This window comes from Betta splendens, chromosome 6 (genome assembly GCF_900634795.4).
Source record: "Betta splendens chromosome 6, fBetSpl5.4, whole genome shotgun sequence".
NCBI classification, from domain to species: domain Eukaryota; kingdom Metazoa; phylum Chordata; class Actinopteri; order Anabantiformes; family Osphronemidae; genus Betta; species Betta splendens.
The window spans coordinates 7,498,744-7,526,662 of record NC_040886.2 but is presented as its reverse complement, the minus strand read 5'-3'; the positions used below and the strand labels follow the sequence as shown (position 1 = coordinate 7,526,662).

Below are 27,919 nucleotides of genomic sequence, written 5' to 3'. Positions count from 1 at the left end.
ATGAAGGCATGAATCCACCATCTTTCAGAGTCCTAGAAACATCCTTGGGAAGTGGTTACATCATCTGCAGCAAAGCAGACGTTTTTGTTGTTGTTAGGAGCATCTGATGTTTTTCTTGGACTGTGCTGCCACCCTGTGGCTAATTGCTGCAAATACAACACTTGACGAGACGATATGTGAAATATTCAACATACATATGTAGATAAATCTAAACTTTGTTGTTGTGCTCTTCAATTTAAAGGAAAAGTGACCATTAAGTTTGACAGTTTGTATTTAAGGAAGTTGTAACAGCATGGCCAATAACAAACACATAAACCAACAAACAAATGCAATAATTAAACACGCAGACAATCAAAGTCGGACCAGCCAACAACAACCACCACCACAGATGAAAGGAAAACAAATCCAAAACAATATGTGAACATAAGCAGGTGGGGGCTGCTGTTACAGAGGAAAACCAGCAGATGGAGAATGTCAGTAACAAAACAGGAACAAGGGAGGTGAAATGGGAAAAAGACTAAATACAAGGATAATGTCTGATCACCAGCAGGAACAAGGCACATCATTAACAACACAGCGAGGCATGGGACCTATGCTCTGGTTACCTCTGCAGATCCCTTCCTGGTTTGTTTGTTTGTGTGTGTCTGTGTGTGTGTGTACATGTTTTTCCTTCGACGTGGGGACCATAAACCATGTTTTTTGCTATCAAGGCAGGTCCCCACCAGTCCGAAAGCTTTTTTGAGGGTCAAGATGTGATTTTAGGGCTGAGGTCAGAATCGAGTTTTGGTTCGAATTAGATCAAAGATTAGACATCTGCCTTTATTTGTGATGGTTAGGGTTAGGGTTATGGGCTAGGGAAGGCATTATGTCAATGGGAAGTCCCCACGTGTGTGTGTGTGTGTGTGTGTGTGTGTGTGTGTGTGTGTGTGTGTGTGTGTGTGTGTGCAGGGTACCCTGCTATAAAATCCAAGTTCTTTGTTTCTTTTTATTTGAATAAAATAATATTTCAGGGCCTAAAACATCAAATCATGTTGGGGAAGGATAAAGTTAACAGAAAAATGACTAATGATTTCTAATTAGTATAACTAATTATAGACATTGGAGTGAATTACATGAGGCAAGGTGATTTTCCAAAGCACATAAACAGCTGTTTGATCAATACAGTACACGGTCCTACTGTGCTAACCAAAAGGCAAGCAAACTGGAAATACTGCATGAAACAATGCTGGTTCAGATGGTGGTTAAACACTTCCACTTTCCCTTATATTATCAGTTCATTCACGACTACTCAAGCATCCGTTTCACTGAATCTCTTTTTGAAAGAGCTGAGCTGTGCCATGTAGTCAGCAAACTGTGCATCAGATTACAACCAAATACGTAATACATATGTACAGTACTTGAGTGTCCATACTGTACTTGTCAAGTACAAACATGAAGCCTGCATCTCTGAAGCCTGTCTGTGATTCAAGGCCATGTTTGTCTAGCTTTCTGTTAGCTTCTGAGTCAAAATCGCAAGACCTCCAACACTGACAAACATGTTTATGAACAGTAAGCTGAGAGGTAAAAAACAAGTATGTAATACTCCACTAAGTACATGTAAGGTGTGTTATTAGTCTTGGATACCTCTTCATGCCTCTGAAACATGACTTCACTGCAGGCTCTGACAGCAGACTGGGTCGGGTGAACTACGTTACAGTGTCAAGGTTTAGCATGGCTCATCATGGCAGAAAACATGAAGTAGCACCTGACGCTGATACAAAGGTTGAGAGCCTGTGTTGGGAAACAACAAATACGCCTCTTGTAATGACTCGTGTCATGCAGTTAATATCGGTAGGTGAAGGCAACATGAGAATGAAACAATGTCAAAATACTCAGTATGAAGAAATGTAGCAAAAGTAAGTCTAGAAAGAGGCTGAAGACAAGCCAACAACCTGGCACGATCCTTCCCTCATCCATAATGAAATGCAGAACAGAGACATTATAGCATTATACTGTAGGTCCAGTAATGTCCTTTCACCTGTAAAGGTCAAGCCCACACTTTTAACACTGTCTCTGACTTGACTGCAGTTGAACTGATTCTGGTTCAGCCTATATATAAGGTCAGTTTTTCAAGGGAGCAATGAGCCACCTCTTTACTTCAGTTAAGCAGGGCTGTCTCTCTGCTGTACAGCCTTTAGGGACTTCCATGGGAAGCATTGTTAGATTAGGCAAAGAGGGCAGGCAGGATCAGTGGTATGACTGGTCTGGAGAGCGGGGCTTCAGCTGTGGTAACTGGGCACAGCCGCCTGTTTCTGGGAGAGGCGCAAAAGCTCCTCTCTGATGGCCTTGATCAGGGAGGCAGAGGAGTGAGTGGGAAGAGATGTATCCAAGGGCGGCGGGCCTGACAGATAGCCCACCACAGGGGGGTCTAGATGAGCAGGGGGCGCTGACAGGTCCCTGACACCACTTCTGGGCATCTGGAAGATAGAGGAGGGTGAGTAACCTGAATAGACCTGGAACAAAGAGCAGGAGCAATGACCAAAGAGAGCAAGGATAGAGGGAGGAGAGGAAAACAGGGAATGTTAAGAGGACTAGAAGGTGATTATTCAGGAATATTAAAACAGTATGAAAAATACTAAACAGAAAAACAGTTAAAAAATCATCAATAAACACACTAAAATTCTCACAGTATTATGGTTTAACTCACTGCATCTTTTTCAGGCTCAGCCCTGGAGAAATTGTCCTCATGATAGTGGTTCCAGCCAATGCCTCCATTCTGGCCTGGAGCAGCCCTGACCCCTGCAGGGTATCCATTCATCCGACTGGACAACCCCACCTGTGTGAGGTGATGGAGATGGGCACCTGCTCTCTCACACACACACACACACACACACACACACACACACACACACACACACACACACACACACACACACACACACACACACACACACACACACACACACACACAATCAGATCATCAGCACTCTGCATTCTGAAAGGCACTCAGCTGTGAGCTGTGCTGCTCTCTATACGGGCAATGCCTCAATCCATTTCTATTAGTGTAAACCATGTGATGGTGATGGCAGCAGCATTATGCCAGTTCCTTAAATAATTTAAAACATAGACTAGGTTCTAGGCCTGAGACTGTGACCCACATGCCAAAGTGATCTAAAACAAACTGCCCACAGACAGAGGCTCAGCATAAAAACTATAAATAACTGTGTTTTTTATGTTAAAAAACATTAAGGAACTGGGCCCTGGTAGTAGGACAGCGTTGCTTATTTGTTGTACCTGTAGTTCCCCCTACTGGTCGCGGTCTGGCAGAGGAGGGGAGCTCCCCAGTGTAGCGGCTCCTGCTGGAGTACAAGCTGTCTGGTTGAAGTTGCTCACTGTGTCCTGCTGGTTCTCCTGACGGTAGGTAGCTGGACACGAGGTCCTGCCTGAAACACAATAACAGGGTATGAAACCCTCACGGTAGAAACCACGGTCTGTGAGTGGTTAGGAGTTATCAATGCTGTGGGCCTGACCCACCCTTTACTAACCTTGGTGTGATGCCTTGGACAGAAGGAGGTGACATGCTCAGCTCAGTGAACCTCTGGGAAAGAAAAGGAAAGACACAGACGCAACCTCAAAAAATACGCAATGGCAGCAAGTTAATCAAGTTAATAACACAAGCTAAAATGTTGTGAGTGTGAAAGGATGGTTGATAACTGATAATCTAATCTGAGTGATTAAATGGGCTAAAGTCTGAAATGTATTGAGTGTCATTTTAATTGTCCTCCACCTCTAAGCTACTTTATAACAGCTCATAATTTTCAGATAATACCGGTACTGAAAAGCTATTAAATTTAATCACCATTTAATTTTAAATCTGAGATCTGAGCTACAGATAACTTCTAACTTCTAACTAAACAAATGCACCAATTTCATTACTCCACCTCTTTAGAAGCACAGAGACGTGTGCTCTGTGAAATCAGCATACACCAGCGGTAACTAATGCAGTATATTACTGTAGAGTCTTAGTAGCTGTAGGTAGCTGATGGGGACTGTGAGGTCGGTAATACGGGTGGGCAACAGATGGATGAATACTTATCTGATTAGTTTGCTAAGAAGACACGATTAGACTCAAAGCTACTGGCCTCACGCTGGTAATGAAAAACTGGAGATAGTGAAGGAGGATTTTATTTTTATTTGTGTACTGGTTATTGCTTAGTCTGTCACATCCAGGAATCCTACTTCTGCTCATTATTGAAAAAACTATTTTCTTTTCTGAAAGAAATAGCTATAGATCAAATGCAATGAAGAACCTCTACAACTACTTACACCAGCAACAGGCCCGAGACCTTGGTAGGAGGAACCCCAAGGTCTGGGGCCGCAGCCTGAAGGGCTCGAGGTGAGGGGGTTGCTATTGACCCCTGGGAGAGTGATTCCTGCGGTCGTGCTCTGAGTGGTGGGTGAAACGAGGGCGAAGGCATCATCCAGCAGGGAGTGCATCTGCTGACGGGCCTCTTCAATGGAAGGCTGTGGTGGCATGTAGGGCGGTGGGGGAGGGGCGTGGCCAGGAGGAGAGGAGGCGAGTTCCAGGAAAACATCGTCTACAGGGGAGGGGCTCCTGTGAGGGGATCCTGGGCCTTGGTCAGGGTCAGACTGGAAAAATACAGATGAGTCTAAGTCGTAAGAAAGAGACATTATAAATTATGTAAAGGTTGTACGTGCTTCTGAGTTACTCACAACATAGGCCACATTGTTGACACCGGGGCACTTTCGATAGGCAACATCACTGTCTTCAGTGATGAGGTGGTCTTTGTCTGCTGCCGTCATACCTCCAGTCAGCTGGTCCTTTAGCCGCTGTTTGGGAGAGTTTCTCCCTCGACCACTAAAATGCAAATGGTGGAACATCCTTTGTCATCTTTTAAGAGGTCAGAAACATCAGAACATATTTTTTTCCACAACTAAACTTAGTTTGTATATCACAAAACCAAAATCCAAATCTAACCTTTTCTTGGAGTCCATGAAGATGGATGGAATCTGCAGATCTGGATCCAGTATCTTATTAATCTGTAACTGCGCTTTCTGATAGATGCGGTCCTGGTCTTTTGCGTCTTTGAGGCCGCTGCTCACTTCATCCATAGCAGGGAAGTCGTAGTGACCCTTTCTCTTCGCACGCAAACGTATCTTGTTGCGATGATGCTCAATTTCAGACTTGTGCCTCAGTGCTACCTGGATCTGAAGAGTATGTTTTTTCCCATTTCAAAAACTACCCAAATAATATAGAATTCAGACTAGTTTATTTGACCTATTTGACCTGTTATTTGAGATAATTCACATAATTTACATAAAACTGCAGTGTTTTGACTTTTACATTTATGTAAAAAAGCAAACCTCTTTGTTGATGTGGTTGCTGTCGGACAGTTTGCCATTGATAGGTGGGCTTTGCAGAGGCGGGACAGGCATTGGCTGCATGGCAATAAGCTGAACTTTGTTGGGGAGTCTCCTGCTCGCGTCCGTGGCCCGAGACATTCGGTCAACATGTTCAAATATGGAGGCCGAGGACAGGTTCTCGTTTGTACCATTCATTGGTGGCGGACCTGTAAAGGTGAACAATGCATTAAGACAAGCTCATAATTCAGCTTCATCTGATGCTAATGTAGACTTGAACTACTGTAGGTGACAGGCAGCAGCTACTACACAAGGACCTAAATAAAACATGGACCTTTTTAACCAACGTGACTGTATGGTTACATGTATTACAAAAAGAAGGAGTAAGTACATGTTTTTGTTTCACAAAGACTAAACTTTGTGCTGCTTTTGTTTGTGAAGTTATGTTCTACACTGACACTGAGCTTGGTGACAGAGACGGATGGTGAGAACAGACTGAGCACAGAGAAACAGACAGGCAACACACAGAGGCCTGCTGGAGGCCGAGCCAGAGGTCTACGGGGACACAGGAAGAAAGAGACAAAACTCTTACCAATTCTATTCTTGCCTGCAAACCACAATAGAAAGGAAGAAGAGTTTTAGTGATGACCCCAAGGTAGAAGTGGGTACTGTAAAACAGTTCTGGTTCTGTTTAAAGTCTAAAGTTGAAAAGAAAACTTTAATGTGAGTCTCGCAGAGGAGGAAAACTAAGGGGGGCGTTTAGGGAAATAAATTTCCACATCTGATCAAAGCTTGTTTTCTGGACCTATGAAGTTTATTAGTCCAAAAAAAGAAAGAAAGAAAAGAGCTGCTCGATTTAAGTCCAAAAAATACAGATCAAGCTGCGGAAACCAAAAGAAAGATGTTATATTACGTAATAATTGTATCTCATACGCAGTCCATTTATAAACAGTGTGGCAGCATATATACAGAGTCAGCAGGAGATTTATCAGTAACAAAACAGAGGCCATTCCTCTGTGGGCGAGTGGGGCTGTAGTCTGTCTGCCTGACTGCCTCCGGCTCTGGCACGTACTCTCTGAGTGGCATTGCAGGCTTGAATCTATCAACAAGCTGTCAGATAGAGTAACTCCAGCTATTTTTTCCATCCTATTCCCTGCGCTCTCCTCTCCGGACGTCTTACGGCCGCTGAATTTCGTTTGTACCAGGTGTTTTCCCTCCTTTCACTGTTCCCGTATGTAATCTTAATGTCACTCCTCTGCTTTGCCGTCTTCTCTGGCTGTTTTTATCACTTCACAGTCTCTCCTGCACACTATCTGGACCCTTTGTCAATCAAGTCATTCTCTCGAGTTGCTCTCTTTATCTCTTTAGTTCTTCCCAGTCCCTTCAGTGTCCTCCTCCCACTCCACCCCCACCCCTCATGTTCGCTCTCTTTGTGTTTGGGGGAGCGATGTGAGTGCTGCCAAAGCCACTTGCCATTTAAAACATTGATGGGGATCTTACGCGTCTGCTTGCTGTCGCTGGGCGTGGCGTGGCTTCTCAGGTTCTCCTCAGTTGACTCTCGCTCAGCGGAATGGTCACTTACTACTGAGTCACCGTCTGAAGGCGAGACCCTACCCGGAAAACACACACACTTGAATGAATAATAGAAGCTGAGGAGCACACTAACATGCTGGAATGCCATGCATAATCAACAATGTTCTCCCAGAAAGGTGGAATGTGAACTGAGGTCTTCTAAGATATTGTAAAATAAAATTTAGAAATAAGATTATTAAATTCACAATTAATTTATACTGGAATTATATACCACTCTTTAACTACGGCTGTTTGGACTTGCTGTTTCCATGGCACATTTTTAATTATCATTATATTCAAAATGAAAATTCCCTTCTTATGTTTTAACATGTACTGTAAATGAAGTGCATCAAATAATGTTAATCAGTAATAGGGATAACATTAAAAGATTTCAAAATAAGAAGATGACATTATAAATAATAAACAATAAATTAAAGTAATATACTGAAAGTGATACAAGGAAGGGAAGAGAGGATCTCCCTCTGTCTAATGCATCAATATTTAATCAGATGATCTCCTATGTGGGAGGGGGTTACAGGCCAAAAGTCTGGGTGGATATCAAAATAAATATCATCACATACTGTATGAGGTTAATAATAATTATAACAACAATAACTGTAAACTGTTAGCCTGATACTTCCAGCACCACAGACCTTTCTCGCCTTCGGCCACTGCGGGACGCCTTGGTGGAGGAGCCTGAGGTTTTAGATGTGGATGTGGGAAGCTCTCCGTTCTCAGATATACTGAGGACATCTTTAATGGAAAGGGGCCCAGGGTCCGGTGGGACAGGCTCCTGGATCACCATGACATCATCCTTACTCTGCTGGCCAAGATGCAGCTTGGCAAAGTCAAAGCCTTTCACACTGGGAGCCTGTAACTGAGAGGACAAGTACACTGTGTTAGAATACAGCTAGTTGTGAAAACATATAACAAGAGTAATAGGGTAGGGGAATGACTATCATTTCACATTTTAAATCCCACCAGCACATGGTGATGAAGCTGTTGCTTTGAAATTCACTCAAGGCCAAAGGGTTATGAAGTGACAGACAAATATGTACATAGAATGACAGGTTTTATGTTAGATTAAATAAGAGTAGACTGGCTGTCTGGGGGACACAGACAGACATTAATGAATAAAGAGAGAGAGAGAGAGCAGGACAGGGATGAAAGATGTAGAGAAACACTGAAATGTTTGCTCCCTTTGAGACGGTGGGGGATGGAGGCTGAATACTGAAACTGAGTGCAAAGCCCTCGGGCTTTCGAACGGTGTGTTCGTGTGTCATGTGTGGTACTGTATGTGTGCATGCTATTCCACTTTCACACAAGCAGTGACAGGACATCATATAAGTGCACTTATGGGGATATTGAAGAACCAATGTTGCTACAAAATTAGCCACTGTGGTTCTTGACTGATAGTAACTACAGTAAGTAACGATGTCCATCAAATACAAACATGGCCAGTCACTGAAACCCATTCAAAGCACTGCAGCTGAAACCGAAAAGCTGTGTTATTACCCTGTAATTACACAGAGGCTGAATGGAAGCAAACCCAGCTACTAGCCACACATCAAATTCACTAATTACTAATTAAATGGAAACTGGGGAATTGCAACAAAGTACGAAGACATATAAGTGGGGGAGAATGATTTGAGCCTTGTGCAGGTCAACAATGTTGACCCTGACGGCCTTTGAGCCTCAGTTATTGTTTGTCCACTACTTTGACTCACTTAAATGCAGGGCATCAAATCAGTCATCACACTGTAATCACTCTAGTACATTACATTACATTATATCACACATATGTTGCATATCTCCACTCCTCTACTGTATAATGAAATCTACTGAAGCAAACCCACATATAAAATATCGCTAATAGTGGAAAAAGCTAAGGCATACAAGCACTAGTCTTCAAGGCTACTTCACAAAATATACCTCCTCTTTAGCTCTCCTCCCTTTAGTCGTCCTGAACACTTTCATTTTCTCCTCTTTCTTCATCTCCTCTGTTTTCTTTAGTGCTGCTTTGCTCTTAGGCTTTATTTGCTCTCCTGTCATAATTCCTTTTTTTTTAGCTTTCTGCTTTTCCTCATCTCCATCCTCATCTTCTTCCTCCTCTTCTTCGTCATAGTCTTCTTCTTCTTCTTCTTCCTCTTCCTCTTCCGTCTCCGACTCACTGCTCAGAATTTGTTTGCTTTTTGGAATAGCTACCGGTCTCTAAGCAGAAGCAGACAGTAAATACGATGGTCTTGTCTTACAGTGGTATCTGTCACATCCCGAAACTCTGGGCCATCAATTACTTTAATTATTATAATGTTATATATAATACATGTACAATAGTAGATAACTACCATTCAGATAGCCTAACTACAGCTCCTCTACATCTTCTACTACTACTAACACTGCGAGGTACCTTTCCCCCTTCCATCTCCTCTTCTTCTTCATCATCTTCATATTCCTCTTCTTCCTCCTCAGACTCCCCTTCCTCTTCCTCACTAAAGTCTAAACGCTTTTTAGTTGGAGGTAATGCCTGATGAAGAGATGGTTCTCTAAATGATGTAGTAGACTGAAAGAAGAAGACTGGTGTTAAGTGACAGATAAAGAGGTGTTAAACGTGATTGTGCACATTGGAGTCATTGCATTAACCCAAATAATAGGGTTAGACTCAAACCGCAAGTCGAGCATTAGTGCAGATGGATGGGAATGAAAGGCAGACACAGACAGAAACATCAACCAGTAACACTTCAGGAGTGTCCCTATAAAAATTAAACAGTCTAACTCAATGAAAGCTTGTCTATTATTGAAAAGCTAAGTGGACCTGAGCCTGTGAAGTGAGAATTTAGCAATTTTTCAAATTATTAAGTTGTAATTGGAAAATCTTCAGTGCGAAGACAGAGACAACACAGATGATAATCATCTTCAGCACAGCCATTGAGCATCATCGCTATTTCACATGGCGCCACAAAGAATAAGGAGCCTTTTAAAAAAACAAGTGTAAATAAAGCAAGGCAAAGACCACTGGAATCAGCAAAGTTTACCAATGCAATGTAAAAGAAGAAATTATGAATTCTAGTCAGCAACATTCAGAGCAATGACAGCTATAATATATCAGATTGAAATTTAAGATGCTCTTAGCTTTACGGCTGTCCAGACCTTACAGTATCTAACACTTTATATTTCAATAGAGGCATTTTGTACAATGAAATGGCTTTGGAAGAAAAAGAAAATGAAGCTTGGTTAGAAAGCCTAAACCATCTTTGGGATTCTACCTTCTGTCTCTGCTGCATAGAGGTCATGGCATCTGGCTGGAACTCCAACTTGTCCGTGCGACACAGTTTCCAGTAGAGGATAGAGATGATAATGATGACCACCAGGAGAGGAATGGCCACACCAATGACAATCCACATGTTGGTGTTCTCGGTGTCGGAGGGTTGGGCTGGCACCTTCTCTACAGCTTTGAGGACAGACATTAAAAGTAGCAGATTTTTTACATTTCAAAACACATGTCATATCTATGCTGGTATGGTTTATGTGATCTAATATATTTTTTGGTTAATGAGTTACATTATTTCCCTTTAGGTCAACTCAAACACATCTCACTAAACATGTTCATATGTTGGTTCTTTTCTCACTGCTGTGATCTTTAGTGCAGTCCTTCTTTACTTTTAATTAACACTCAGTGCATCCGCTGGGAAAAACCATAGTAGAACACTGTCAGCAGAGCCAGAACCTTCTTGAGGGACTCTCATTAGACATTCTTTGTTTAGATTCTTAATGAGGAAGACAGGCTTTTGGAACAGTGTGTGCAAGGGAAAGTAATTAAGCCAGTAATTTGCCTTCATCCGATTTATTTATTCTAAGTGGTAAAACCTTGAAAAATTACTTTGAACTGTGGGATTCATGTAAATAAAGGATGTAACAAAAGGTACTTATACAGTATATTGTATTCTACTGCAAGTGTTCCAATAAACCCTTGTGTAAATGGTGGTGACTTGCTCTGGGAGCTTTGATTTTGCCGAGCACGATTGTCTTAATCATTTAGTTGCTTATACTATCTGCCCTTGGATTTCAGTCATCAAATATGCAAAAGTACTCACGTTGTGCTAAAATGCCCTGGATACGATATCCTAAAACAATGGCAGCCCTTTGAACATCCAGGCTGTTGAGTGTGTTGGCTGTTTGAGCTGCAGGCATCCTCTGACCGCTGGGACCTTCAACAAAATACACAATCTCCAAGGGGTTATCCCCACCAGGCAACCGGGACGCGCTTACAACCTTGAAGACACAAGAAGGAAGAGCACAATTAAAACAATGTTAAAAATATTTCTGTATCTCCACAAGCAAATTTATAAAAAGTTTGATTTTGCAGACTGAGTCTCTGAGACATAGAAATGCCTATGAACAACATGAAGGAGTGTTTATGGACATTCATCAGAGAAACCAAAATCCATCCATAAACCTTGTTACCCAAGTCCTGAGCCTTTCCAGTAGAACTGAGAACTAGAAAAAAATCTGTGACTGATTTAGGAGGTGTAAGCCTGACTAATGGTGAAGATATGAAAGATTATGACTCCATCGTAGGATATTGCAGCTTGAGCCCAGTTTGTTAAACCATGTGGAAGGTTAAACACACATTTTACACAGTTACGGTTACACAGAATACGTCTTGTACATGTAGAAAAGATGCCAGACGTGCAAGTTCATTAGTTATTAAATTACACAGAGCATATTTTTACACAATTACACAGTTGGAAGATGAGCCACCAAACTCTCTACATTAAAAATTCAATATCACATGTGGGCTCTAATGAGCACAACGTCAAAGTTTTATTAAAGATGACCTTATAAAAGACAATGTGAAGAGCTTGGCTCTTCCTACTTGTTATATTCACGTTACTATGAAATTAACTCTTTACAAATTATATATACCATGATTTTTATTTGAATCTTGTCACATACTGTGAATGTTGTTGTTTGTGTTTATGCTTGTTTTGTCTGTTTTTTATAGAAAAAACCCCACAAATCATTTATAGTTCTGATATACAAAAGTACATCCTATGTCCTACTTTTCTATTGTTTAAATATTTCTCATTGTTGTCCAATATCTGAGATGTGTTTGTTGTCTCCCTTGCTGTGCCCTGAGGCACAACACAGTCTGGTGTCTGCATTACTGGAAAGAGTAAAGCGCAGGTCACGCCTGGGCTGACACAGAAAACGGCTGGGCGAGCTCCCTCATCCAAGGTCTAATCTAGTTCACGCATGGTTATTAGACTGGAAAGATGGCCGTGTGAATGTGAGCGTTATTGCATAGCCTCAATCCCACCTGCTCTTTTATCTATCTAGGCACACTCATCAGATATTCTCTGACAGTTTAGGGTATCTGTTTGTGTATCTACCAATACAAAGGATTCCTCTAAAGTTCAGCCTGCGTCAGTGCATCATATCTAAAAAGAAATCCACATTAGACATACTCATAGACAGAATCAAACAGAATAATGAGGAAGAATAAGCATTTTATGTATAAAATGCATTCAAGTTTGTGACTAGCAAAATGATGATTTAATCTATAAATCTAAAATTAGAGTTGTAGTAATCTTAGCTCAGAAACAAGCAGCAAAGGTTCACCACAGCTTTGGTCGGTTTCCCAAATTGTTTTATGGGTTTTATGGAGGCAAAATGTTAGTAACAGTGAGGCTGCTACTTGGCCAAAGATGATATTTATGTACTGACTGCTTCCTTGTATATACATGCTCTCACCATCACTGGATCAAACATGAATCTCTTGACTTTAATCACTTTGTTCTTCCAGTTCCTATGATTTTTTAAATCTTTTACATAGGTCTGTCTATGTATCGTTCCCTCTCTCTCTCCTCACAGTTCCACACTTAATTATCCCAACTGCAGAAACAATTAATAATTGATTTGCTCTTAGCAGTTCTGTGGCTCACAGGATCCATCGAGTAATAGAACTGAAAAAAATTAGGAAAGGGAGAAAGTATAAGGACTCCTGATGTTCTGGTCTTTGAGTGGCTTGCCCCTGGGCTGAATGGGATGTTGTTGCCATGGAGATAGAGATCTATCCTGTCCCTTTTGAGATGAGCTGAGCAGGTGCGGAGCAAACCCACAAAAGCTAGAGCCTTATTAGTAAAGCAGTAAAGCTTTCAGTGGTTACTAAAAAGTGCAACACACACATAATGAGCCCTCAGTACTGAGACAAGGTATTCAGAGAGCACTTGCAGTAGGGAATAATGATAGAAATGGTACAAGGCATGAAGGTTTTGCAAGATTTGGTTAGTCATTTATTAACCGACTTCCAGAGGGTTTGATATACATGGACAAAAGAAGTTAAAGAAATCTATTATATACTTTTATAACAGATCATCTCCAAAAAACTCAAACAAATAAATAAAACTTTTCAAATCTGCCTTACAGTTTGCAGAACACTGAGTAGTTATAATCTTTTAACAGAGACGTACCTGAACACTGCTGTTGCCTATGGTGGTGGCTCTCTTAACACGTCTTGCTAATCCCATAGCCTCTCCAAGTAACATGGCCACCCGACGCTCCATGCTGGCTTGGAAGGTCCTTTCACCCGCCTTCTGGTCAAGAACACCCAGGAGGACTACAGGGGCAATTTAAAAAAAAAAGAAAAATGTAATCACAATTACAGGTAGTTTCCAGTATGCTCGAGTGAAAAACTCACACCATAATACCTGTTCTAACCCATGAGGAGCGAAGCAGCTGGCTGGTGTTCAGCTCTGGATAATGAAATGCTGTATGAAAAAGAAGATGTTTCACTGTAAAAAATGTACAAGTCAATAAAGGCAACACATAAATAAGTTGTAATTGAAAGTCCCTTTAGGACTCACGCTCAGCAATCTGTAGAACAGGAAAGCCCATGTAGAAGCTGAATTCCACCATGGTAAGCCTCATCAGAGCATTGCTGACCTCTGACCCCATCAGATAACCAGCAGAACCTTTTACAGTGAAAGTGATGTCAACTGGTTGCTTCAGTAGCCGTTGAGCCTCATATTTTGGAGTAGCCATTGTGATGTTTATGATCTGGAAGAATTTGACAGAAATATGGTGAAGGAAATACTTGTTTGCCTGGTAAAGTCTACAGTGAAGTTCCCAAACTGAGAAACACTGGCATTAGAAACAAGAATGTAGAACATAAATATAAGCAGTGAGGCTTAGGGAACAGTTTGCAAAGAGGTTCGGGAAACATTTCAATTCTTCAACAAATGTTGGACATAATTCTACATTTATTCCAGCTAATACACTATAATACAGGCTTCAGTGTAATAGGATTATAGAAAACTCTACCAAATAACAACATAGCCTAATAAGCTGTTTATTGACAAACAGTAAGCTTCTTTAATACTCAGCCCCTTAAAGTACAAGTATTCAAAAGAAGTATCAGGTCACTTGAAAGTGCCCGAATATGGTCATACTTAATGTATGTCATGACTTTGGCATAGTGAAGGACTCTGTGAATGTGGATATTAATGTTCGAAACCTGTTTTCCTTTGCTTACTATCCGCACCCACACGTTTTAAAGAAAGTATATTGTTTTCTGAGCTGTTAGGCTTACCATGCTGGTATTCATTACATAACAGTCAGATATTATAAAATTAGAAAATACAAATAGATGGAAAAAGCACAAGTCTTATTCTGTCAAACATGTCTAATTTAGTAATTCACTACTACCGTACTTATGTACAGTACTGTACAGCAAGTACAAAATAATCACTTTAGTAAACCAACTGTCTCTGACTGTCAAGATATTTTTCATTTACTGGATTCTACTGTGCAATGTGCCATGACATTAACATTTGCCATGCTTCAATCACACTTCCATTTCTTACAGGGCTACTCACTTGCACTGTGAAGTTTGTTGACTCCCTGGAACGCCGGCAGACCTCCGCAAAAGCCATGGTTAATCCTTTCTCGATGCTCTCACTGAAGTTGCACAGTCGCACATCTATGTGACTGGGAACAAACTGCAGCACTGCACAGAGAGAAGACGTAAATTGCAATGATGAAGAGAAATTAAAGCATATGTAAACCTGAGTAAATGTTGTTACCATACGTGGATAAAATTTACCTGTGTGGACTTGATATTTACTGTCTGGAGAAGTCCAGTTGGGAGAAACAGACAGGAAGCGGCGACGAGACCTTTGCAGAGCATTGATGACAGATATGGCTGTGTATACAATTGGACCAGACACCACTCGAAACAGAAACTTTGGTGGAGGGTTCACAATCTTCACAGCCATATATATATTAAAAATGACAAAAAAACAAATAACACATTAGTGAGATGCTATTGTACAACAACCACTCGGATTCAGTAGTTTCAGATTGAAAACGACGGGAAAATAAATGTACCTGAAGAAATAAAAAAATAAACATTTATAAAAATACAATGTACCTGAAGTTCCACTGATTTGTTGAATTCTGCTTTTAGTATGTCTCTGATTTGAGATTTGGCGTATCCAACAGTTGCTCCAGAAGGAAAATCTTGAGAAGAAAGCATTTAAATCTGACTCAATTATCTAAATGTACATTACACGGTTCAATATTAAATTACAATTTACATAACTATAAGTGTACATCGTGAATGGTAAAATAATAAATAAATAATTCAGCTGGAAGAAAGACTTACCGATTTTGACTAAATAAGCAGGGCTGTCTAGGTTGCAGAGGTATTGTCTTGGTGTAGTTGTGGTCTTAGCACTGGGGGCAGAGATGACGTTTACACTAGTCGAGGCTTCAGTGGTGGCAGTGATTCTAGTTGTTGCTTGATAAAAAGTGGTGGTGGCAGTTGTAGTTGTGGGTACAGCAGAGACTGTATTAGCTTCACTGCTAGTTGGGATCAGGGTCATTGTGACTGGGATGTCAATTCCAGTCACCCCCTCATCACTCAAAACAACGTTGGGGCCCATAGTGATATTAGACGTAGCTTCAGTTGTAGTTAAAGTGATATTCTGAGATAATTCAGTTGTTAAAGTAGTTTCATGGGGAGTGGACTCTGATATACCAGCAGTTGTGTTGGCAGCAGGTTCAATGGTAGCAGGGGAGAAGGCTATTGTTTCAGTAAAGACAGAAGGGTTGTGTATGGTACTTTGCAGAAATGGCTCTGTAACAAACCAATGGACATCTGTCAGAGAGGTAGAAGTCATTATATCATCTGGCAGTACCGGTGTGGCATGGGGTATCATGGAATCTGTTAATGAAGTGCTGTCTAGGCCAATAGTTACAGTGGGTCCAGTCAATTCATTGGTAGAATGGTCAAAGGAGATGCGTGGGACAATTGAAGGATATAAAGGATGAGACACATTTACTGAAGGAGGATTCTCCTCCATTGTTGATTCATCATCAGGCTCAGAGCCTGAAATATCACTGGAGGCCTCTTCCTCGAACGTAATACCACTGGTCAAACTGCTTGTGGGTGTAATGTCTGTAGTACCAATGGACACCGAGGTAATGTTGGCCCTGTGTTCTCTATCCGTGTTTGATCCATTGCTCTCTTTGTTCAACTGAATGGTGTAATACTCCAAGCTGTTCATGTCAGGTAGGAGAACATCTGTTGGCTGGATTGTGAACGTATCAGGCCAATCTATATCTGATGCTTCAGCTGTTTTACTGTTTGCAGTAGGAGTAGGTTCCAATGTATAGTGAACAGTTGGGGACAAAGAAGAGGGATGGACGGAGATAGGTGGAACAGGTGTGCTATACGTTGACATGAGGTTGGGAAAAGTTGAGGAATGAAGAGGATGCAAGGATGTGGGCAATATGCCCACTCTGGAAGGAAAGGATGTATCATATATTTCTGTATAGTCCCCCAGATCATACAGGTCAGAGGGTACCTTTGTGACCAAAGAGTAGTCATCTCCATCTGAATTTAAAACTGACATAGTTTCCAAATAGTCCCCAGAACCCCAGTCAATATCCATGGTGTTGGTTGGGTAGAAGTCTTCTGGAGAGATATCAGTGGGCTCAGATGAATGGTGGGGGGTTTTGTGGGGGTCAATGAAAGGCCCCATATAGCCAGGGTTTAGAATCTCATTTGAGTTAGATAAAAGGTCATGTGCTAGTTTATTCTTTTGTAAGGGAGTACTGCTGGGACTCAATTGTTTTACATCCCACATTTTACTATAAGGTTCATCTGCTGGAGGGTCAGCCAAAGCCATTTTAACCGGCTGGGAAGGTTGGTAAGTAGTGATTGCCTGTGTTTGCTCTGATGGACTATCCTCAGAATTGAGACCGAACTGAGATTCTGTTGACCTTGTAGAGGGGCTTGATGATGGTAATGATGTATTTGCTTGAGAGTGCATCTGTGATGTTTTAGGAGCTGAGAAAGAGAAGGGCTGTATGGCAGAATTTGTCTTGGCCAACATCCAGTCTGAGGAAAGTTCAGCTGGTGCCTCAAGTTTTGGTTTGGACCCCAATACAAATTCAGAGGGGATTATTGGGGTAGTGTGATAAATGTCTGCAGGCTTAGCTTCATGGTTTGTTCCAGGAATGGATGGCAGAGCACCAGGTGAGTCTGGAGTCTTGAAGGCAGTGTGATGTGAGGCTGGTAAGGCAGATGGTGATGACCCCGTTGAACTCGTAACATGCCCAGAAAATCCAAGCTGAGAATCATCTGCAGAAAATGCAAAAATACTGCTTCAGTTTAGTCCTGAATAAAAGAAGGATTCATGGCTGACTTTAAACAAACAAGCACAAGAAACAGACCGATAATAGGTTCCTATCATACAGTTATAATATATATTTAATATAATAAAAACTGAATTCTAAATATCTCTGTATCTATCAACTTTTGACCTTTGACTCTGCTTTCTAATCGTAAGATTCAAGGACTGTATTTTGGAAGCCTTTTAAAATGTACCAGATAATAATAATGTGATCCCTCTGGCAAAAAAGTGTTGCTACACTGCTCGGATGTTAGTTTTGAGATCAAACAAGACATTACACAGCAGACAGGCAGGCACCCTACTGTAAGCTATGTTGTTAACTGGGCTTGAACAACAAAGGCATTACATCAGCAGGGAAGCTTTACTTTGAAACAACTTTGTTAAGCTGCATGAGCCCCTATATGGCTTACATGAACATCGATTTATGAAAAAAATGTCTCTGCTCAAAAGCACATTACATAAACGCCGTGTTTCATGAAATGAGTCACTCTAGTACTGAACACTTCTGGGTTATACCATGACATGTCTATTGTAGACTATGGTTAGGAAATGCTTTACTGAATTAGCAAGATAAGGTTGTTTGGGTGAAGAGTGATATACTGTACATAAACTTGAATTATGAATTATGAATTAATTCATTAAGCACAATTACACTACTAGTACTCAGCTATGCTGCTTAAATATAAGAAAACACTTATATTTTGATAATTATTCATGATGAAATATGGATGAAAAAAAGGACAATCTGCATGTTCTTTTTGACACAGATCATCAACCATATTCTATGCACATGGTCCACAGTAGTTAGATATTAGCCGAATTCCCACTGCATGTTTTGAATTTGCCCTTGAAAGTAGGTCTCGAGCAAAGCGAGACTTTAAAGGCACCAGTTGTTTCCATTGCCAGAAGCAAGGCACCAACAGCCTCTACACAGTGACTCAGCAGCAGCTGCTAATGCTGCTGCTGCTCATTGTAGTGTGCAAACATTTTGCACAATCACACGCGGTTGAAAATAGCCACAGAATTAACAGAGACAGGACTATTTTTAAAACAGGACAGATCACAAACAAAAAGCAGAAAGGGAAAAACAATATTCTTCTGAAATGTCATCTTTAGTTCAGAGCAATGCTTTACTGACAAAGAAAGTTTATGGCTTGGCCCAGGAGAAATCCCCCAACTTAATTATAACCTACATCGGTACCTTAATTGAGTCAACATGTTATTAAAACAAAGCCCACAGGAAGTGCGGGCAAAGGGACAAAGGCAAATCCTTTTCTTTACAGAGACTAGTCTGTGATACACACAGTAAACACTGTGTTTAAGTAATAATAGAAAACTGCTATAGTACATACAACAATCATATGTAGTGGAAAGTTACATATAGGAAACACATCAAATTAAATTAAGTTTACTTATATAGCACTTTAAAAACATCTTGTTCACCAAAGTACTTCACATAAAAAGGAAAAAGTCAAATAGATAAAAGAATAATCACACATATTAAAAACAGAAAAAAGCCATGATTAAAAGACAGCATCAGACTCGACTGATTATTATAAGCTAAATAAAATGAATACGTTTTTAATGATGATTTAAAAGCTAGCAGGTTTGGTGCTGATCAGACATCCAGAGGTAAGTTGTTCCTTAACTTAAAGGAATACTTCACCAAATTTCAATCAGTAGTATTTAAGAATGAAGGGAAACTTCATTCATTCTGCAAACAGTTATTCCTGTGCAGGGCCGTTGCTAGGGCAGCTGAAGATGATGTAAAACATGTCATGGTGACTTTTCATGGGACTACAAGTAGTGCTTCCTGGTTTTCTCTGTACCTGCCCCAGCAACGGTCTGGCTGGAAGGGGGGCGGAGCCAGCCTGCTGGAGCGCTAATTCTCTGTCCGCCATTGTTTTTCATAGCATACATGTACAGTAAGAGCACGGCAGCCATGCTCTTACAGCAAGTCCCTCAGGCAGTCAAACAACGGTTGAAATAGCAAACCTCCCGTTGCCTATATAGGTAGATATACAGTATCTGTATATCATCAGTATAGCAATGGTAGGACAAACTATTCTTCTTCAAAACATACCATAAAGGGAGCATATATAAAGTGGATCAAGCACGGAGCCATGGGGGGACACCACAGGAGAGCGGGACTGAAGAGGTTGAACAGGTACTGTTGGTAACAGCAAAGCCTCTATTACTTTTAAGGTATGACCTGAACCAGCTGAGGACAGTATCCTGGATGCCCACACAGTGCTCAAGATGAGACAGGAGTGGTCCACTGTATCATATGCAGCAGTAAGGTTTAAGAGCACCATCAGAACTGAGTCGCTAGTAACTCTTGCCAACAGTAATGCAGAATCTGTGCTGTGTTGAGGCTTAAATCTAGATTGAAATTTATCCTTAATGTCATGATCTCTCAGAAAAGACGAGTTGTTTAAAAACAATCTTCTTAAGAACCTTTGATAAGAATGATAAATTAGAAACAGGTCTAATATTAGAAGGCGGTGAAATGTCTAAAGCTGGCTTCTTAAAAGGAGGTTCATGCAACAATTTGTAAGGGCCAAAACACTGAACCCAACAGTCTCAAAAACATCTTTGAGTAGTCTTGTACGCATGGTGTCCAGAGAACACTGGGATGACTGGCACAAAATGATCAAGGACAGCTTAACACATAGGAATAATTGCTGGATCAGGGAGAGGAAGAGCATAGCCAGACATTGTTAGTTTTGTCAATAAAATAATGAATAAAAATAAATATTTATATAGAAAAAACATATATATGATATAATACAAATAAATAAAAAATAATGAAAGTGACTAAACACATCAGTGACTAATATTCAACACTGATTTTGACCTTGCACCTGGCTTCAGACACCACCAAATAACTGTGATTATTTAAAAAAAATTAAAAAGGACACAGGCTGTGCTTGAGATCATGTTTGTCAGGGCAGGCTGATGTTGAGGTCATGACCCCAAAATGTCACCTCCGATGTCACCACTCTAAAATGAAAAGGTACTCCTTTATAAGCATATTTAGGACAAATACACATGCATGAATGCACAACAAAACATCCAGCCAATTGAGACAAATACCATTATTGGCTGGTGATTGATGGTTGTAGGATCATGAGGACAAAAGAAAACATCAAGTTGAACTAGACATCAATGGTTTCAAAATCCTAATGTGATCTTTAAGACTTCTCAAAGACAGTAATAATATTTGAACTAACTCAGTCACAGATTTTGTGGATTATTCTCATTAGTTAGGCATACAGTACATGGGCGCTAATCCTCAAAGGCTACTCTAAGGTAATGACAGTCAGAGCTGAGTGCAACAGACAGCCGCCAGGCTCAGAGTCTGGGTTGACATTACAGCAGGCACAGACTTCACAAAGGCCACGGAGACTGAGCAGCGTTGCCACCTGTCCCTCGAAACTCAAGTGTGTCATGCTCTGCTAGTCAGTCATTGTTGAGCGTGATCGCCTAACCAAACAAATAAGACCAGTGCGGGAAAAACACCTTCAAATACAAAGTCAAGACAGCATACAGTAAATGTCAGGTGCTTAGATCAGCTAAATTCAAAGTTACTCTTCCAATTAGCTGTTTTTACAATCCTTCTTAAGTCGTTATTACATTATTCTTCCATTAGCAGCATATAGCTTATACTGTACATGTGAAAAAAATGTAGCACTGTCCCATTTCTATGACAATGCTAAAGAATTAATGCTGAGATCTTTATTTATTCATCACATAAAAAATCTTAGGCTAATGAGATTCTATTTCTATCCATCAGCGCTCGATGTGTCTAATGAATAGCTGTCCTGCATGTCCACGGCACTACATCTTTCTTTTTGTGGGTTCTGTATGTGTTCAACTTTAAAGGCTTTAAACTATATAGGATATAAATCAGTACTTGTTGTTTTGCATGAAAAAGCCAGTCAAATACAGTAAGAACCACTGCCTTTCTGCTTTAAACTTAATAAAGGCCTTCTTACAAAGCCTGTCCTTTAGCGAGTTGGGTTTCTTCTCATTGTCCTGGTTCCCAGCCAGTTTTTCTGACAAGAGAGATTATTACTGCTGCTGGTTGCTCTGGTGTTTCTTTATGAAATGCCGACGGTGAAATAGGAAAAGATGGAATAGGGCAGAAAGACTAAGCTGCGAGCACACACAGCTTAGGCATCTGAAATAACACTGACCCATTTTGCCTGGATGGCTATTGGCAAAATCTTATGAATTCACATACATACATCATAACAGTTTTCCACTAACCTATATATATATGTGGCTGTTATGCATAGCTTTCGAGAGGATCGGTTGTTTCTCCGCAGAGTAGAAACAAGCTAGACTAACTGTAGAAGAATCCAAACGTTTTTATTAGTAGTCCCTGTTATTACATTAATTTGACACAATTTAATAATTTCATACCGCCAATGTCTCTCTTTGACTGTTATTATAGAATATCTTTATAACAATAATGATTGATTTAACAAAGGCTTTGTAATGTTGCTCAGTTGCTTTAATGATAATGATGTTTTGCCATTGCTGGATGCAACTTTTTTTCCGTGATGCCTGAAGTAGCCTATTTTTATATATTTGAATATAATCCAATTTTAGTTTTTGAGACTAAACTATAACAACGCGAAGTGAACCACAAAACCTTTACTTACTGTGTGTATAGAGGTGAGTCTTTAGATACACCATCCACTGGTCTCTTTACTCAACCAGACAAGACAGGAGTCTAAACTGTGTCCTTTAACAGTGAATTATAGGAGCTGACAGACAAAACAATGGTGTTTGCAGTACTTGATGATGCAAACGACATCAAATGTGGGCCTGGGTGAAGACCAAATAAGACTGGCCTGGATAAAAAAACGAGAATATCTGAGTGGAAAATAGACTACAAGCAAATGTTTCCAGCACAAACAATTTGCACTTAAACAGAGAAACGCAACACAGAGATGAGGTCCAGCTAAATGTTGGGACCACTTCATGATCGGAATAAGGCTGCAGAAGGGGAATGCTAGGTTTCAGCCAAGCAGCTGTAAAACACACAATTATGTCCTTGTACTGTATCACACAAAGTTAACTCACACACACATTCATATGTGTGTTGAGAAAGCTGAGATACCAATTACAGAGCTCTTTAATGATATAATTTCCTATTTTTGCCAGACTCCTGTTGCCAACAAAGAAAAAAAGGCAATTTAATGGTTGTGTAACTTGGAAAATGAACAAAGAGAAGAAAAAGTCTTTTAGTATTAATACTAGCTAACTACAACCCCACACATGGTTCTGCTTTCAGCTGAGCCCCTTGCGTGACTGGCTCTTCTCAGCTGGCAGGAGCAGCATATGCAGTGCAGTCGAGCTATCACGATACGTCTGTGTTGACGTTTGGTTTATCGGGGAGCTTTTAAGATGGGAAAGATTCTATTGTTTTTATCAGTGATGCACAATTGAATCATGCCTTGCTGGAAAGCTCATGCTACCCCCAAACAGTGGCTGCCCCGTGCTTGCTGCATTTAGACTACTGTATATGAAGCAGTTCAAGATTAAAGAATAAAGGCTTAAAGCAACAAAGCAGAGGTAATAAATTATACTGATAGAAATCTCAATCTTTCTCATGATCTAATAGGTCAATGAGGGGACATGACAACAACGTTTATGTATTAGTTGGAGAGGTTGCAAACAAATGACCGTGACAATTAAGACCTGACTGAGGTCATGCCTGCACTTCATCAAATATTAACGTGATCCTTGTTTGCTGTTACTGGGGACTACTGCAACAAAGAAAAAGTGAGAGTTCAAGAGGGGGAGAGGAAATTTGGGTTCAATTCTTCACCAAAGATAGTCCTGATTTTCTTTGAAAGGCACATCAGCAAAGACTTGTAACCAGAGAAGCCCAGAGGACTGTGTCACTCAGCACCCTCCTCTACTCTGTCTCATTCCTCCCAGCACAGGCCACTCTCCCCAGTGTTTAGGTCCAGGCAGAACAAACACAGTCCACTCACTCAGGATAAGCAGTTGGAAGGAAGCTGTTTTCTAATCAGCCTAGGCAAAAGAAAATATCTGCTCAAAGTTAGGATTAATACTGTAATGGTGATGTTGAGAGGTCCAGAACAAAGTTATTTTTGCCTAGAGTGTGTGAAAAGCAGGCTGGGCTGAACTGCACCATCTGCTGTAATAAATATATAAATCATCAGACCACAAAGTGATTTAGGATCAGCACAATATGGCCTCAGTGTTGCCTTCTGTCAAAATCATGAACTTTGCATTGCATATTTCAAGCTCCCTTGCTCAACAGGCTCTTAGCAGTGAGCACAGACAGGGCAATGCATTTGTAAAAGGCCTGTGTTACCAAAAATGTATTTCACGGGAAGTGTTACTGGTCACATCACAGTCTGAGGGAGAGCAGAAAGAAAACTGAAAAAAATACCATTAGCATTAGTCATGTCTGCTTGTGAAAATCACAATAAAAAAAGAACATCTAAATAATGTTGTCAAAGCACAATCAGGTAACCTTCATATAGTACAACTGTTGTTCTAAACAACCTTAATGCTGTGTTTGGCCACTCAGGATGCTGAAACTGTAGTGGAAAATTGCCTCAGTGAAAAAAGGCCACACAAAATCATTAACAGATGTGCATTTGCAGGCTCCCACTACGTAGCTTCACCTCACAACCTACTAGCTTGACGCAAGTGATGCCACACAACTGGAAAGGATTACGACGATGACACCAGAGCCACCATCAGAATACTGCAGCTGACTTTTTAAAGAATCCGGCAAAAGGTTCAAAAAGGTTGTAATGGACACTAATTGTCAGGTGACAGACGTCCGTTTGTCGACCAACTGAGTTGTTGGCTTTCATTGCTCTCCACTGGGACAGGCCAGTCAGTAGACAGTCAGGGTTAGCCATTGGCTGTGTTTCTAGGTCTCGGCTGCAGGCCTGGTGAGCCCAAATGCACCCAGTGTTTGGCTCTTGATAGGCTCTACCCATTGATCTGCAACCGGCTTCCAGCTCTAATGAATAATGAATGGCCATATTGTCATCCCACACAGATCACATTTCACACGGCAGTGGGCAGCACTGGTAATTAGCCACAATTATGCTGGCCGGCAGCTGGCTGCGTTGAACTTGCCATTCGCCAATATGCAGGAGTTGGAAAGATTTTAAATTTATAGTATAGTAATTATGGCAAGTTTACATTTGATTTGTATCTACAAAGCTTTATTTTAATTTCATATGTTATGCATAAATGTGTAAGTCCAAAAAAAAGCAGTAAAGTAAGATATTACACTAGGACGCAGCATCTGGATTAACAATTATATATTGGTCGACATGCTCTATTTGATCTAGAAACTATAAAGTGTGCATTTCTGAGTCTGGAAGAGGAAAAGGGGTGTAAGTGGTGGTTTCACCACTAAAACATACTATACCATGGAATCGCAGTTGTCATGCCACACTTGAATTACTGTGACTGTATTGCAACAGTCAATGACAGAAACACAAAGGCAAAAAAGAGCTCTATTAGTGTCATTTATTTGTGTATGATGCAGTGGTTTGCAATTTACCACACACTAACTTTGTATGAGACACTTCTGAAAGTGTTTAACGTGAATGGAACTGGTTTGGCAGATATCTGCAACATATACAGTAATGCACAGCAACATGGTTAAGCTTATGGTAATTAAGTTGTAAATATTACACAGACAGGTTTACATACAGCTAATAAAAAAACTTACAAATGAAAAGTACCAAATACAGAAAAAATAGATATAATGCAAAAGATCTAAACTTACTTTAAGTCATTTCTTCTGTTAACCCCAAATGATTCCACAAAGGCTTAACCAAAAAGAAAGTGTGAGGTTAAGTTTTACTAATTCCTGATTTCCTGCACAAGCCTTTCATCCTAGCATGTACATAATCCTATTACTGCCATAATATCATGGTCACTAAGAGCAACACATAGAGACAGACGACCAGGCAAGTTGGAGTCTGTAATTGTCTGTGTTTGGACAATAGGAAAAAGCAGACAGACACAAAGAACATGCAAACTGCACAAGGAACGGCACCTGGCCATGAAAACGGTTTACTGGTCAATGTGCAGGGAGACGGGTGTTGGTGGGAACGTTACTAAGAATAAAGGTGAGTCTGAGTAAAACTCTTAAACCCTTTCTCTAATTACTACATGCTGAATAAAGCCACTTAGTCTGTGCAGTGTTAAGAGACACTTCACCGCTTGTGAAAATCTAGAATCAAACATGTGACCTGGTTGAATTAATATCACAACTATGCATTATAATGCTGTAAGACTGAATGAAGTTATTAAAGTTGTATTAATTCAGATATAAAATGGAAATAAAGACAAAGCAAACACACATGCACTGAGGCCCACAAACAACACTTACAGTACGTTACACTGTATTTGGCTAATACTAAATGAGAAGGTGTGCAATCATATCAGTTATTTTTTTTCAAGTTATTCTTAAGTGATCTCCATACTTTCTGTACACTGCATAAACATGATGCGTATTACTTGTCAGTGCTCTCACTTAAGACTAACCGAAAGCTGTACTGACACCGATCTGCATTGTTCGTGTAACACAAGGCACAATTTGGCGGATCGCGCCGGCGCGAGGCAGCGAAAGGTGTTCTCTTACCTACAACAGGTGAGTCAGCTGTGACCACTGTCACCAACGCCGCCAGGCCGAGAAACAAAGCAGCCTGGCCGCGTGCAGCCACAGGGGAGACTAGAGCTGCCATGGTGCGGAGGAGGCGAGGTCAAGGCATTTCATCCAGTCGAGCGGAGGACAGTCATGCTGAGGGGGAAGGCCAACGTTGGAGTTACTGTAGGTTGTCTGCTTTGTCCTCCCCTTTATGTTAAGGCCCCTCCTTCCATAACATGTGCTGAAAACAAAAGAGCAACAGTCAACACAGCAGCCTCAGTAGCGTTACTACTGCACGTCAGCCTCACTATGCGGATGAGCCACTAACCAAGCTGACGTGCACGTGCTCTAATAATAAGCTCTATAGAGAATGAGATAATATTAACTACATCAGCGGTAATGACTGATCAAGGGACAGATGAAGCTGTGGGACAAAGATGACCAACATCTGTGTAAGCGAAAATTAGCCTAACTACAGGTAGACTTTTAGATCAATCAATATCCAGACGGGTTATAGTAAAATCAGATCAACACGCATGGGGCAGACAAGCTAACTAACCCCAGGGCGGCAGCTGCACGTCTATAGCCGCCGCACTCCATCCATGCGCGGCTAGCTTCCAACGGCTGTCACCGTGACGCATCGCAGCCTCTCGTCCCGCGCGCCGTCCCGTTACTCGGGCGGTCATGTGGCTCCGCGAGGGGCAGACACGGTGACATGCTACGAGCAGGCCAGCTAGCACACGTTGGTCAGACCCCCCCCCCCCACCAAAGCTAGCTCCAAGTGCACAGATAACGACGCTCTGCCCCCCCCCCATTCCTGTCAGACTGCACGCTTACCAAAACAGGGCGCTCCAAGTCTGTCACGTCCTTTGTTTGAGTCAGATAAGATAAAATGCTGCCTGGAGCTTCGCCGCGACCGTTCACGTATCCGACAGGCTGCGCGTGAGGGCGTCTCGGCGCAGACGTCCCGTTCTGGAGCTGGAAGCTGCTTTTCGTCTGACACTCTTTTGGTAACTGTTACCCTCTCCAGTCCCGGGGATTGGCTCAGTCCCGCCCCCCGACGCGCTCGATTCGTCGTCGCTTTTGCCAGCGCTCGCTCCCATTGGCCCAAGTGCTTTTCTGTCAAAGCGGGCTTTTAAAAACTAGGTTGGTCGCCCTCCGCTGGCGTCTGCGGCTTCCACGGCAACGTTACCTCATGCGATGATGTACTTAAACGAGGTATATCCACGTCAGGGTCATTCACAGTTGGTCTCTCTGTGACATAGAAAAAAACAGTCCAAGAGTTTGGTTATTTTACTCTATATTATGCTTATATACTTTAATTTAATTAAGAATACCTGTGAGTACAGCCCTGCCTTTCCTGTCTTTCTATCCCATCGCCAATTATTATAAGCCGCTTTAGGTCTGTTTAATATCCTAGAGGGCAAAACAGTGATACGTAATATATATAGAGAGTAATAAGTTTAGTGTCAGGTAGTTAACGCTGCAAATTAAAAAGATTCTGCTGATGCATGCTGTAATCATCATGCACAGCAGGGTTTTGCCATAATAGATGAGAGGATCAGCATAACCTAATCACGTCAGTGCCAAATGATGTGTATTCTAGTGCACGCCGCCACCT

General features: G+C 41.2%; 1 protein-coding gene across 10 annotated transcripts; it reads right to left on the bottom strand.

The window, feature by feature from the left end:
* Nucleotides 1-253: 253 nt before the first annotated feature.
* Nucleotides 254-27,345, bottom strand: si:ch211-1e14.1 (UPF0606 protein KIAA1549). 10 transcript variants are annotated; one of them, XM_055509659.1, is made up of 24 exons: nt 27,136-27,345; nt 26,293-26,539; nt 15,596-17,578; nt 15,362-15,450; nt 15,035-15,194; nt 14,808-14,938; nt 13,797-13,989; nt 13,641-13,700; nt 13,404-13,549; nt 11,025-11,202; nt 10,197-10,381; nt 9,341-9,493; nt 8,866-9,144; nt 7,587-7,810; nt 6,835-6,971; nt 5,954-5,968; nt 5,365-5,570; nt 4,979-5,208; nt 4,714-4,858; nt 4,306-4,629; nt 3,525-3,577; nt 3,274-3,422; nt 2,687-2,841; nt 254-2,492 (listed from the first exon to the last, which is right to left on the bottom strand). In XM_055509659.1, the coding sequence occupies exons 2-24, from the start codon at nt 26,393-26,395 to the stop codon at nt 2,259-2,261; spliced, it is 5,532 nt and encodes a 1,843-aa protein (XP_055365634.1). In that variant the 5' UTR covers nt 26,396-26,539; nt 27,136-27,345; the 3' UTR covers nt 254-2,258. The 10 variants fall into 10 exon arrangements, with proteins under 10 accessions (XP_055365634.1, XP_055365637.1, XP_029009591.1 ...); XM_055509662.1 differs by having other exon boundaries at nt 6,862-6,971; XM_029153758.3 differs by having other exon boundaries at nt 254-2,456; nt 27,136-27,344.
* Between the last annotated feature and the right edge of the window lie 574 nt (nt 27,346-27,919).

Coding starts and splice junctions, on each gene's coding strand:
- si:ch211-1e14.1 (XM_055509659.1), bottom strand. CDS start 26,395: ATGGCAGCTCTAGTCTCCCCTGTGGCTGCACGCGGCCAGGCTGCTTTG. Junction 9,494..10,196: donor CTATGCAGCAGAGACAGAAG/GTAGAATCCCAA, acceptor TTCTTCTTTCAG/TCTACTACATCATTTAGAGA. Junction 4,630..4,713: donor TCAACAATGTGGCCTATGTT/GTGAGTAACTCA, acceptor GTATTTTTCCAG/TCTGACCCTGACCAAGGCCC.